Source organism: Crocodylus porosus, unplaced genomic scaffold (genome assembly GCF_001723895.1).
Source record: "Crocodylus porosus isolate Cpor-Errol unplaced genomic scaffold, CroPor_comp1, whole genome shotgun sequence".
NCBI classification, from domain to species: domain Eukaryota; kingdom Metazoa; phylum Chordata; order Crocodylia; family Crocodylidae; genus Crocodylus; species Crocodylus porosus.
This window is the reverse complement of record NW_017728915.1, coordinates 1,302,000-1,315,705: the sequence shown is the minus strand read 5'-3', so window position 1 is coordinate 1,315,705 and position 13,706 is coordinate 1,302,000. Positions and strand designations below refer to the sequence as shown.

Sequence of the window (13,706 nt, the reverse complement as noted above, 5' to 3'; positions counted from 1 at the left end):
AGCAGGCAATGGGAGAGTCCCTGTTCCCCTGAGCACTACTGGGAGTAACAAGGAATAATGGCCATAAGTTAACAGAGTAGATTCAGGATAGATATCAGGAGGCGCTACTTCACAGTCAGGGCGGCTAGGATCTGGAACCAACTTCCAAGGGAAGTGGTGCTCGCTCCTACCCTGGGTGTCTTCAAAAGGAGGCTATGTAGACACCTAGCCAGGGTCATTTGACCCCAGCATTCTTTCCTGCCCCTAGCAGGGTGTCGGACTTGATGATCTGCTCAGGTCCCTTCTGACCCTACCAGCTATGAAACTATAGAGATTTATCCATCTGTCCTCTCCTTGTTTTCACTGGCATAAAGGCTGAGTAGACTGGTGTAAGAGTGTTGTATATGGAGTGAAATCCAAGAGATAGCTGACCCTGTGGTTTTATGTCAGTTATGTACAGACTGGCTGCACCTCATTGAAGCTGATTCTCCAGAGGTTCCTGCCACTGATCACAGACATTCTTTCTGCACCACCTTCTGTTGGAGTGGATATTACAAGAGAGGAGAGGTAAGACATCCTAACCACCTCCATCCCCCCCAAGCCCTCTCTTGAAGCCATGGCATCAGGCTATTTTTTTTCCTTTTGGGCTGATAGAGGCTGAATGGGGCATCTTCTCAGCCTCTAATTCTTGCTTGTTGAAGCTAGAGGAGTTGCTGCAAAGCTGTGCAGTGCATTCCCTCTCTCTTCACTTCTATACCTCTGCTGTTTTAGGACTGAAGGGGCAGGCCAGAGAGGCACATTCAGACACATGAGCCGGTGTTCCTTCTGCTGCCACATGTGGTTCTGTCCCACACTAGGAGTGTTTATAGAATACCAGATAGCCCCAGTACTACAAGGCTGTGTTCCAGTATCTTCAGCAGGGAGTTGCATCTGTAGGATTTCTTCTTTAAATGTGGCTGTACTCTGAAAAGTGGTTCTGCAGAAATGGCATCTCCTTATTCCCCAGACCTGCTTGCTTAAAGGAGAAAAAAAGTAGAGGCAGCATAAATCAGAGGCAGAGAAACACTTCTTTCTGCCACCATCAGATATGTTTACTAGTCTCTGAATGGCTACCTTACATACACATTGATATTCCAGTCTGTCCCTTTGCTAACACCTACAGTTCTGAGGGGCACAAATCCTTTTTTTTTGTAACAGATCCATGTGTGTGTGCACATCTCCCATGGGGTGTTGGACTCATGCCCCATGCATCTTTCTTTGCAGGCTCCATAAATGCAAACTGTGCTACAAACAGCTGAAAAATATCAGCAACATAATCAAGAACAAGTCTGGACTGAGTGGCCGCCATGGCAGTGCCTTCCGTGAGCTGCATCTCCTCATGGCTGTCTTAGAGTGACAGTTGTCTCCTCCTTCTCCTTCTCACACACAAGCACACAGGTGGCCAAACTTTTCTGCCCCCACTCCAGCCATCTTCCATCAGTCTTGTTCTGTGTCCATCCATGTTCCTTACAATGAAGACCCTGCTGGCTGCCTGGCCACCTGCCCCCACCTCCAGTGCCTTCCAGGCTGGATTGAAAACCTGAGTGGAGATGTCTGTGCTGTGCCCAGGCAGGGCCTAGCTGGACTAGGACACTGCAGAGTTCATATCCTTGTGTAGTCCTTGTGTGGAATTTGCTTTCATCCAACTCTCTGCAGAATTCTTACCTGCTTGGCCTCCTAGTACTGGTCTCTGCCTGATGGAAGACTCTGAATCTGCTTTTGCTTTGTATTCTCCTATCCTGTGTGCACTGTTGTTACCTGGCTACTTCAGCCACGCGGAGGCCTTGTGGACCACTTGGAACACTTGAGTCTGGAACTGGAGATCTGTTCCTTCTAGGAGCTGCTGTTTGTGTGGGGGCACTGTAGAAAAGCCTGGCTCTGGACAGAGTGCCTTTTCCCCAGAGCATGGACATGACCCAGGCTTCCTAGTTGGCATTTGAGGCTAGCCCCTTCTGTGAATTAATTCAGAACATTTGAGCCCAGATGCCTCTCAGGACCAGCCTTGCTGCTGTTGCACCTGAAGTCCTCAAGCTTTTGTTTCTAATGGAAGGTGTCTTGCAGCTTGCGGTATAAGTGGGGTTTTGACCCCCCCCCCACTTGGTGGCTTTGAGCCACATAGCTGTACTAAGGTTAAAATCTAGTCAGGAGTAGGAGGGAGATGGGGTCTGCCTGATCTGTTTATATACATGGGTGAGACAGGATTTGCCATGTGTGTATTGCCTGAGGGGTGGGGAAGGGGGATGTTAAGCCAGGAGTAGGGGAGGGGCAAATGGACATGCATTAACTTCTTTCTATACCCATTGGACTCTTGGATTTTTTTCCCCAATAAATGGCTGTCAGAACTTTTCTGTCCCTTCTAGCTTCTTTCCACGGGGGAGTAAGGCTCCTGTGCTGGGGGTTCCCTCTTCCTCTTTGTCCCATTCATACACTGGAGCCTGCTGTTTGGGAAGCTGTAATTTATAATGATTTTATTAAAGATTTGTAACTTTTTTTGGACACTTGTGTTTAAATGTCTGAGTTTCTTTCATACCCACAGTCCTACCTTCTGGCCCTGTTGAAAACATGGAGGCAATAGGAGGACTCTGCTTTCTAGACACATAAAACAGAAGCTAGCCTGTGACCATGTCTTCATCCAGTGTGCGGGTGTCACTAAATGAGACTGATTCTAAATGTAGGACCAACTTAAAAGGCAGTACAGAATAAGGAGCCATGAAGAGGACTGAGGCATTGGTCCAGAGTAAAGCTGTCATGGAACACAAAGAGCAGGGCATGTCTTGAGGGATCAGTAGTTAAATTCTGGATGACCATTGTTAGGGAGCAGCAGGGGTCTGCAGCTCAGAGTAGTAGAGCTCTACATGGGAACCTTGCAGTTTCCCTAAACACTGACTCCAATGGTAAAAAGTTATTTACCACTCCATTGTGTTTGCACCATAATCATGGCTTTAGTCCACACTTGTCAACAATTTATTTCACCTGCAGGCCTATTAGCCATTGTTGGATGGTTCAGTATGAATGAGATAAAGGGGACAGGCATGATGGTTTGTCATCTGGAGCCATAAAGCCAACTGTCTTTGCTCCTGTGTAAATTAGCAAGGACTCTCTCAGGAAAGGAAGAGCAGGGCTTGGGGTAAAATATGTTATAACCTGTTTGAGGCTGCTCCAAAGAGAGAAAGAAACCAAGGATCTGTAGGGGAACTTGTAAAACATCCACTGTCTCTCTCACTTTGGGGTGGTCCCTGGCAGGTGACATGCTTACTGCATAATCCAGGCTATTTTATAGAGCTATATTCATGTCTGTTTTTTGTCAGTGTGAAAAGTCTCAGCCACAGTCCTCAAGCTGCTAGTAACAGGCAGCCAGATATAAAAACACAACAGGGAGAGAAACGCTATCATGATGTAGGTTTTGATGCCTTGTTCCAGAGTGAGCCCAAGGCCCACAGGAACAATTTCTCAATAAACAGTAGTCAGAACACAATTTTTCATCCACAAACTGTAACCAAGCAATACATGTTTGGGTGAGGTTTGCCATGGGAACCTAGAGAGAAACAAAACATGAAGTCAAAAGCCATAGCTCGATCTTCAAGATACCCAAGATGTTTTAGCACCCAGTACCATTGCATTCAGGGAGCAATGGAAGAAATGTCACAGAACAGCAACTGAAGAGAAACTTCAGCCTTTTTCAGCATCAGCTGCTGCTGCATCAAAAAGAACTGGACTGGTTTGTTTTCTGCAACTGGTCTTTCATAGACCCAGTAAATATAAGGTCATTGGAAGTGCCTGAATCCCTGTGGAAATGCTGAACTGAGATGGAAAAAACTTCTCTTGTGAACATGCTAGGAAAACAGCTGAGTTAGTACACATCTCACTCTTTGGTATATAAAATGTTGGGTCAGAGGGGGTGGGGGTTGGAAACATACTTGCACTGTATCTTAAACTGCTCGAACTCTGGCGTCTTCATGTGTGAAGATGAAAATTGCACAGTGCAAGCAGGTAGATGCCTTGCAGCCAGAGCCTGTTGTTCGTTGGAGACCCAGCTCACCTGGAGAGATCCAGCTTCATCTCTTGGGACGCTATCTTGAAGCAGCCAGCCATTTGGTTAAGGTTGTAGCCAAGACACATTTGATGAAAGGAGCCTGACTGCTTTTAAGAAATGTAGTTAATGCCTCACACTGTGGCAGTAAACAGCCTTTATTTAATTCTATACAGGTTTGGTTGGCCCTAGCAATATACTAAGATTGCTAGCAACCTGGAAGGCCTGTTTTGTTTGTATGGCCTGACTCATGGCATTTTTTCTTTCTTGTTCCTACATCATCATCTTTCCATAATTCTTAGTATTTTGGGAACTGTGTGATCTTGGGGATTTTTATGCAAATGCTACTGATTGTGTTGTAGAGATCTAGGCAGGCTGCAAATGCTTCCTTGTAAATGGGTTAAATAAAAAAAAAAAAATCAAACCTAAAATATCAGCTAAACAAAATCCATTGCAGGTTAAATCAGTCTGCAGCAGGCTTCAGCACATCTCTAGTTTATAGCCCTGTGGTTATTTGCATTTCAGAGGTGGTGGGTAGCAAAGAACAAGCTTGGCCTTTCCCTTTTTCCCAATCCTGTCCACCGATTGTGTAGCCTGTAGGAAGTCCGTGTCAGGACATGTAGGTATTGCAAGGTTCTGCTGGTTCATAACAGCTTTGTGATCAACATGGTTAATTCCACACCCAACTATACCAAGCAGCTCCCCAGCAGCACAAGAGCCCAGAACTTTATAAATCAAGTGTGAATCAGACTACACTGAAGAGGAACCTCCTCTCGTGAATGTCTCGTTTGGCTAGACTGTCCATAGGAAATTTTGCTCTGAATGTAAAGGTCTGACATGAAACCAGGACGATGGCCTTGAGACAGTTCTCAGCAGTGGCAGATGCCAGAAGGAGCAATGGTCTCAAATTGTGTCAAGAGAAGTTGAGATTAGATATTAGAAAAATCTCTCTCACTAGGAAGGTAGTAGTCAAACAGGTTACCCAGAAAGGTTGTGGAATCTCTATCCTTGGAGGTTTTTAAGACCGGGGTAGACAAAGCCTTGGCTGGGACAATCTATTTGGGGATGGTTCTGCTTTCAGCAGGTGGGAGTTGGACTAGATGACTTCCTTAGGTCCCTTCCAGCCCTAATTTTCTATGATTCTGATAAAGGTGTAAGGTGTGTCCAGATCAAATGCAGGTGTACAGTAGTAACCTTGAGCCCAATTATAAAACTTTTCATTAGACCACTGCAAATGTCACACTGTAATATACCTAATAGCACTGGTCATAGGATCTGATCACTCCTTGATGATGTGATCAGACAGCATTTTTCAACCTGTGGGCTGCGACCCAAAAGTGGGTCACAAGAATATATGAAAGGTCATAAACAAATTTTAAAAATGGATCAAAAAACTTTAAAAACATATTCATCTTTAAAGGAGAAAAATGTGGGAAATGGTGGCTTTTCCCTTGCAGACTGTCAGACTTCCAGCCTGCAAGGGGCAGCTTAGGGACACCCCTGTCACATGCACAACTCCCCCGGCCCCACAGACTGAGGTGCTGGGGGTGGGGGACACCCACAGGGCCTGTTTTCTACATAAACTATTGATGGCCCGTCCCGACCCAGTAGATATTTACAAATGGGCTCTGGTACCAAAAAGGTTAGCAACCACTGGATCAGAACACTGTTGGTTTGTTACAAGAGGATCCAAGAGGAAAATTGGCTGCTGTGGTAGAGTACTTGCTGGAGGTTTCCTACACATCTGGACACTGCTCTCTTCAGCTACCTGATGTCGCAACTCCAGGGCCCCTTTCCTGCAAAGTTGCCAGTGATTGCTTGGTGGGTTTGCACTTTTGATTTCACTCATGATTGGTAAAGGCTCTTATTCTGTCAAGACACAGGTCCCTTGGCTGAGTAGGTTGGGGTTACTTTATTAGAGAGTTTGCAAAGTCTAGATCACACAGCAGAAAAGGTGAACCTTTAGTCCAATGGGATTAGCACCAGTGCAAAAAGTAGGATGCATATCTAGCTACCCCAGCTGAAACAGTCACCTGTATGGGAAGAGAAGTGTCTTTTCATACTCCTGTTCCACATCTGAGTAGGGGAAACGGTGTTTACTGAGCTACGGGCCCATTATTTTCCTAACACTGAACTCACAACTACCTTATTAGCCAAGGAGCTGGACAGAAAGATGTCCTCCTTTCCTATATACTTGCAGCTGGAATGCAGTGCAGCCCTTCAGTGTTCTTCCCATTTACAACAGCAATACTGAATCAGAAACCTCCAACTTACCCAATCGCACTTTTAAGGTAGTGCTCTAACTGGTATAGCAAGGCCCTTAACACCAGCACCAGGAAGGCTACAACATACAATGGATTCCCTTCCCAAGACTGTTCCTAAAGCACACTACCCTTTTGTTCATTCCCTCTCTCTGCTCCATGCCCCTAACTTCTAAACAGAAACTGAAACAGAGCTCCACCTCTCATCATCTCCCAACAACAAACAAGAGTGAAGACTGAGTCTGGGGATTATGCTAAAAGCTTTCACAAATTTCTCAAGTAGCACCTTGCAAAAAACCCAAAAGACACCTTAGAACCTGGTAACAGCAGCCAGAGATTTAATAGATACTCTTCAGTAAAGCCACAGCAGGGTTGATCAAAGGGACATTTTGCAAGTGATAGGATAATTTGAAGCAAGTGTTCTGAGCTGTTGTCCCAACCAGTCCATAAGATAGCAAAACTGGCAGAAGACAAATGAATGGAAGCCCAGAAGAATTAGCTTTAAATCATTTATTTAAAATATGTTTTGTTACAAAACAGGATTTTTTTTTTAATTAAAATACATAAAAACATCTAATTTTACAAAAAGGCTGGATTTTAAATAGAACCCGTTGTGGGAGAGAAACAGCAGAAAGAGCTGCTGTGAGAAGGAGCAGTCAGTGCATTAGAAATGGTTGCTCTAATATATGAGACCAGAACATACCTTGTACTCTTCAATGCACCTGCTAGGAGGCAATGTGGGCAGCTGCTCCAAACCCTTTCCCTTCCATTTTCCACACCCCTTTTAGACAAAATCCAAACTTCACTACACAAAGGAGGGGAGGGTTCTTGGTTGTGTTTTATTCAACAAAATTGTAAACAGATTATGAATATTTCAGATACTTCCATGAGCCCATGCTGGGAAGTTTGGAAAGAGATTTAAAACTAGCTTTACCAGTTGTTAATTAGAAACTTAAAATACTTTCCAGAGCTACTCAGTGGCCACCTTCCTTGCACAGCCCTGTATTACAACCATGCAATATGAATGGGAGGGTACTGCTGAAGAGCAGAGTGGGGGAGGTAAGAAAGGGTTACCTTCTTTAGCATTCTGCTTCCTGTGCACTGGGGCTAGGGTCTGAACTTGCTGTCACTGAAGCCAATGGGAGCAGGCCCCTCAGCCTGCTGAGCTATGCAAGTCACAAACCATGGCTGTCCTTAAGGGGGTCCGGGGGGTACGACTTTGGACATCACTTTATGCAGCAGTAGGACTTGGAGGTACAGAACAACCAGGAATGGAAGACAACAAGGCAAACAGAGCAACTCCCCCCTTTTTTTTTTATTGCTGCTTCAGTCATTTCAACCTTGTTGGTTCAGACACAGGACAGAGCTAAACCCAGCACTGAGAGCCCACAGAAATTCCAATTTGGGAGGCAAGACAGCTCCAGACTTCAGGTACCAGCTGCCTCTTCTGACTTCTTACAGTTGCAAGCCTGGACTACAGCCACAAACAGTTGTTTAAGGACAGCAATGGCTGCTTTGATCTAGCCTTACGCTCTGTGCTTATTGCTTTCCATCTCCTGCAAGACAGCTAAAGCTATGAAAATCACTTAAAATGCCCACTGGGCCTGGTGGTGGAAGAGCTGGAGCTAAGACACTGCAGTTGGCTTTGAGCAATCCAGGGTTTGAAACACGCTGCTGCTCATTAGCAATGCCCAGCTGCTGCTTTCATAAGCTAATTTTTCAGGCTGCATCATGCCAGTACACAGGAAGGAAGTGAAGGGACTGAGGTTAGAGTAGAGTCCTTGGGTAAAAGCTGGGGCTTGGCTACCTTTTCTCAAGCTGTGATTTTATACCATGCTAAACCTAACCCCTGCTAAGGGAGACAGGACAGCAAGGGACACACAACAGGGAAGAACCAGAACTGGGACTGGCCACCACTCCTTTCCATGGTTTTGTCCCCATCCTCCTGGCTAAGACAGAGGAAGGTACTGCTTAGGGTAGAAGGTATATTTGCAATTGTGAAAATACAGGAGGGTTTTCAAGTCAATGGACTGCGACTTCTAGAGCAGTAAGTTATGGCCCCACTCAATATCTAAGTGCTGTTTAAATCCAGACACAAGACAGAGGCACATGCAGCACCACACCCTTGGGTGTTCAGCAGCTCAGAGTAATCCAAAATTCAGTCTTTCCCAGAGCTCTGGGGTATGTACCAGGCAGAATCCAATGGAAGGTAACAGACATGCCAAGAGATCTTCATGAGGTTTGGCCAGAAAACCTCGAGCAAAGCATGTCCTGTTTGGGTTGTCCCAGGCAAGCAGGTTCCTTTGGAAGCTTTGCAGCAAAGTATGTGAGGAAGCATGCACACCTCCCCAGCCAACACAGCCACCACCATGAGCTGATCCTGACACAGCCAGTCCCTGACTATCACACAGAGAAAAGCAAACACACATGTGGTTGTTGGCCTGGAATCAAACACTTGTGCCGATACTTTTTATTGTCTTAAAAACAAAGCCAGGGAGATGGGAGGAGCACCTGGCAGCTCCCCTTCCCCCTAAAAGTGATCAAAAACCTCCATATGGGAAATAAAAACCAACAGGTAGCAATGTCCCAGAGAGTAGCTACAATCCCTTGGGTTCCAGCTCCACCAGAACCCAGCTCTAGGCATATCCATTGCCAGCAATGAACCCCATGTTGCCCCTCGCCAAGCTTGGTAATCCTCTGCGAGGACACAGGTAATCCCAGTAGGGTTGTCCTGTGCCCTCTACCCAGGACTCTTCTTTCAGAGATGGACTGGAGAACCTGTCACCTGACAGCCACATTTTACATCTGCAGTGCAGCAATTCTGAGTCCATGCACTCAAAAGGTTCTGCCTCTGCTCAGGAGCCTGGACAGGAATAATATCTTAACCTCTGGCTCATGGATCCATTCAAATGGGCAAATGCCCAGTCTTCGCTGTTAGTTCTATGAGATAGGTGTGGAAAAAGAGAGGCAATTAAGTTTTCACCTCTTTTAATACTCAAGAGTGATTCTTAGCACCATGCACTGATTGGGTGGAGGAGAGCAGATCATCTTCCCCATGCTGGTGTGCTCCTCACACAGGGACTGGCCTCAGCTTTCCTACAAGGAAAGGAGAAGAAGAGAGCATCTAGACAGCAGCAAAGAGAACAACATGCAGCTCCTGCCCATTGGTCTCTAAAGCAAGCCGCACATATAGCGTCTAAGAGCTTGTCCCTGCTGCCACCAAAGGAAGGCCCCCAGCTGAAACCCTGGCAACATGGTTTACCAAAAAGACAGTGCCCTAGACCCTGTTTCACACCACTCCCAGAACACTAGCTCCCATTCACCATTTAGTGAGCAGAACTGATCTTCTCAGCAGAAAATTTCCTGAAGCAGAGACCTTCACCGCTAAGAGAATTAAACCCACTGATGCTCATACCTGCACGCACCTCCCCAGAAGCCAGGGCTGCAACTAATGTCAGGCTGAAATTAAATTGAACAATAGGGTTTTACTGTAGAATCTATGAATAGTTTCCACTCCCTTATCCCTGATGCCAGAAAGAGACCTTCTTCTCCAATTCACCAGCAGCCTCCCTTTCAGGGCAGGTTGCCAAAGCATTTTTACTGTGCTGCCTTGCATTGTTACATGGTCATTGCTGTTCCCTAAATGAGAGATGCTCATAGCATATAACTACAATGAAAAACCCACAGCCGGGCACATGGATGGTGGGGCAGTGATAGAGTAGAAAGGATGAGGACCTCTGCCTAGGCAGAGTCACTGTGGAATCAGATTTAGAGTCAATTTCACAGCAAGGGGATAGATACCAGATTACAGTGAGAGACTTAACTGGGACTGCTCCACATGATCAGTGGCTGGCTAATAAGCTTATACCAAGAGAACAAGCAGCTGGATCTCTGCTGAGCATGCACTTGTTCATTCTGAGATTCATCTGGGGAGCAGTCCTGCCACCGCATGGAGTAGCCAGAGTGTTGAGACCCTGTAACAGCAGCCTAAGCTACAGCACAACATGCCAGAGCATGTGGGCACCTGGGCAAGTTCTCTTAGCTCATAGAATCTCCTTCAACACACCAGGGTAAGACATACCAAAATCAGTCTCTCAGTCACTTGTGGCATGAGCTCCCTAACCTCCCGTAAGAACTGTGAATTTACCCTGCACATCCTCCATATGAGGTAATTTGCCTGAGCAAGATCCTAGGCCACAGTGTCAATGCTTAAGGGTTCACTGGGGATAGAAGCCAGGACCTTTCTAGGCAGTGTACAAAAATGCCTTCAAGATTACTCCTCTTCCTGCTCCGAGGAGCCCTGAAAGGAGTTATAAGGAGGGAACTGGCACAGTTTGGGCAGCAAGTGAAGAACATGGAGTCTGTTACTCACACCCATGTTTACTAGAAAGAGTTACATGAAACAGGAGAAGCATAGAGAAGCTGACGGTGACCTCTTCACTACACTCACCTGAAGTCTGGAGCTTCCTCCGGAGAGAATTTGCCCGCCCTGTGGGTGCCCCAGAGTTAGAAGAAGAAAGTGTTCGAATAGAGGGCTGGGCTGCTACTGATGATTCACTCTGGAAAGAGAGAACAGGAGACTGGGATCAGTCTACAAAAAAGAGGAACAATAGGGAATTATTAGCTGCTAGTCCCTCATGGTTTAGTAGGATCAGGATGTCTCTACCTATCATCCTCTTACAACAGGTTTACAACACAGAAGTTGGGCAAGAGGCTGACAGCTGTTTCTTTCACTAAAGAGTGCGTTTGCACACTAGTCTAGAGCAAGGTCTGAAAGAAGGAATGGAAATGTCTACTCTGCTGAGTTTGGAAAGCTTTCAATGTCCTGGCAGATCCCATCCCTGTTGAGACTCTCCAAGACATTTTGACTTGTCAAGAAGCGGAGAAAACTAGAGAAAGTGCTCTGGTAGATGTGCGCCACAGCTTTATACTACTCTGTAGTCAGGGGCAACTCCAGAAAAATGGAATGACTCCTCCACCCTCTTCCAGTGTTACTCGGGACTTTCTGCATCCAGCCATACAAACAGTGTCAAACAGTCTCAAAAAGGTAGGTGGGGGGAGGAAAGCAAATGATTTATTTGATTTGAGAGAACTGAACAAGGCCAAACCCAACAACCACAAATGGTATCTCCAGAAAAGTGAAAAAGGAGCAGAGACAGGTGTCCAAAGGGACTAAGTTCTACTTGCAGTTGGGCTCATTACAGCCAAAGCCAAACAGCCTGTGCTAGCCTGGGGGAGCCTGCAAGGGAAGCAACATCTGAGCACAAGCAAGGAGTCCTGTCTCAAGAAGGGAATTGTCCAATACAGCCAGGGTCTGTATCATTAAGGGACTGAAAAATAGCCAAGACAGCAATCACCCTACAGAATGCCTATTTCTTACAGTGGTGAGAAAATGTTCAGGCATTTTCTGAGCCACTGCAAGCAATGTCAGCTCTGCAGGGAGGCTGGCTCAGAGGAATTCCCAAAAGTTGAGCCAAGAGGGTTGTGGAGACCCATGCTGCTGGTAAAAAAGGAAGTGAGGCTGTTAAAGAGCAGGGGAGAGTTATGGGATGGGAATGGAGTTATGCATCACAAGGAAACAGGCAGCATGCATCAAAAAATGAAGAGAAAAAAAGCACCTGGGATCGTCTAGTTACCTCCAGATGCTCCTGACTGGACCAGGACATGAGCTCTGCTTTCCGGGACACAGGGCCCAGTTCCACTGAGCGTACCCTCTCAGCAAACTTTAGGGAACAGAGCGTCTCACTTGTGTTCTTCTCAGCCGGAGAGACCTGCAGCCAGACAGAAATGGACGGCATGCGTTTGAGTTCCTTGTGCCACCTGAGCCCACATTCCCATACTGCTTGCACCAGAGGCTACGTTCCTGGATGGGGAACTGTTGCCAGCAGACAGCTCTTAAAGTGGGGGGCTGGAGAAAATTAAGCTCCACCTGTCAATCATAGCAAAGGTATCATGTCACTGCCGCCAAGACACTATTATTAATGATACTTTCCCAGTATAGCACTGTGCATTTATGCTGCCTGTAACTGACACACACCACTTGGGGGAGATCTGAAATAAGCTATAGCAGGTGGCAACCATTCGGTGGCTCTTCCAAAGGGATTCCAGTAATTTATTGGTGGAATTCCCGGTGTGGAGGGGATTTAGATGATGCAAGAAACTTAAAAACCACAATCCATGGACAAAGAGAGGTGTGCTGGAGGAAAGTAGATGACAATGTTAAATCACAGCAATGTGTGCTGGGAGAGGGAGTGGGGGAAAGAACACCTACAACACTGCAAAAAGCTCACCCATCCCCTAGACTGGACATGAATGGCTTAGTGCAAGGTTCCTCAGATTTTTCCATTTCCAAACACAACACAGTGACCTTCATCTTCTGGAGTTTAACAGCTCCCCTCCCTCGTCTCATGCACAGCTGGAAGAATTATGAGAGAGAAACTAAAATATGAGGAAAACTTGTCACTATAAATGCACAAGCAAATACAGCTTGCCGGGAATCCCCAATAACGTGAAGTGATTTTGGTGCTACAAATGTATCCTGGAAGATTGTGCTATGCTCCCTGGAACAAGGTTCTGCCATCTAGACTCAGGCTGGCTCAGCCACTCTGATTCTCTCGCGGCTGTCTCCCTTTGTAGCTCAAACTTACACTGATGTCTTTCCCCTTCAGTCCCTGAAGCTTTCCAAACAAACTACCCTGCCAGGCATGTTTAAGTAAGAAAAGGAGCTGAGAAGGAAAAGAATCCCATAAAGATATCCCAAAAAGCAATGCCAACCTCATTAACAGCAAATTAGGCAATATGAGGATACTCCCAAACAGCAACAGGAAAACTCAAGGAGACTGGCTGGTGTTGGGTGACCAAGGAAAGAGAGTCTCTTAAATATTGTGGGCTGCAATACAGCACTTTTACTCTGGAGCAGGAGCATGCTTTGCAGCAGAAAACTAAGTCATTAAGAAACAAGGTGGCTGCAGCAGGCTTCTGACAAAGGGCATTACACAGTCTGAAAACTACCTCCAATGAAACTATACTTGTGGGCAACCCTGGAAAGGACTAGCTTAAGTACGGGAGGGTTGTCCTCCATCTTACACTTTCCATGGAGACCAGCTGGGCAATATGGTGTCTGTTTCTAAAAGAACAGACAGCGAGCAATTCCCAGCTTTCCCAAGTCTGATAAAGGGAGCTACATAAATGCATACTGTGTATTACCCTAATAAAAATCAAGCGACTAGAAGGAAGCTGCTTAAATAAATGTCCAATGCACATATCTGCCCACTAACAAAATGTATGGTATTTGTAGGAGCTCTGCAAGCTTATACTTTAAAACACCATTTCATAGATTACATAGACAGTAGGGCTGGAAGGGACCTCGGAAGATCATCGAGTCCAGCCCCCTGCCC

The 13,706-nt window shown here is 46.1% G+C and overlaps 2 protein-coding genes across 7 annotated transcripts in view; one reads left to right on the top strand and one right to left on the bottom strand.

The window, feature by feature from the left end:
* KATNB1 (katanin regulatory subunit B1) overlaps window positions 1-2,516 on the top strand; it is a 29,548-nt gene extending 27,032 nt beyond the window's left edge. For all 3 annotated transcript variants that reach the window (XM_019535498.1, XM_019535496.1, XM_019535497.1), the window contains exons 19-20: window positions 430-546; window positions 1,243-2,516. In XM_019535498.1, the coding sequence (XP_019391043.1) occupies window positions 430-546; window positions 1,243-1,375 (250 nt within the window). In that variant the 3' untranslated portion in view covers window positions 1,376-2,516. The remainder of the gene's footprint in view (window positions 1-429; window positions 547-1,242) is intronic.
* A 4,288-nt stretch (window positions 2,517-6,804) lies between these two features.
* KIFC3 (kinesin family member C3) overlaps window positions 6,805-13,706 on the bottom strand; it is a 43,647-nt gene continuing 36,745 nt past the window's right edge. For 2 of the 4 annotated variants that reach the window (XM_019535491.1, XM_019535492.1), the window contains exons 17-19: window positions 11,928-12,080; window positions 10,760-10,868; window positions 6,805-9,405 (exon numbers count right to left, since the gene is read on the bottom strand). In XM_019535491.1, coding sequence (XP_019391036.1) covers window positions 9,380-9,405; window positions 10,760-10,868; window positions 11,928-12,080 — 288 coding nt within the window. In that variant the 3' untranslated portion in view covers window positions 6,805-9,379. Of the gene's footprint in view, window positions 9,406-9,724; window positions 9,769-10,759; window positions 10,869-11,927; window positions 12,081-13,706 lie in introns of all 4 variants that reach the window. The other 2 variants (XM_019535495.1, XM_019535493.1) reach the window with 2 other exon arrangements.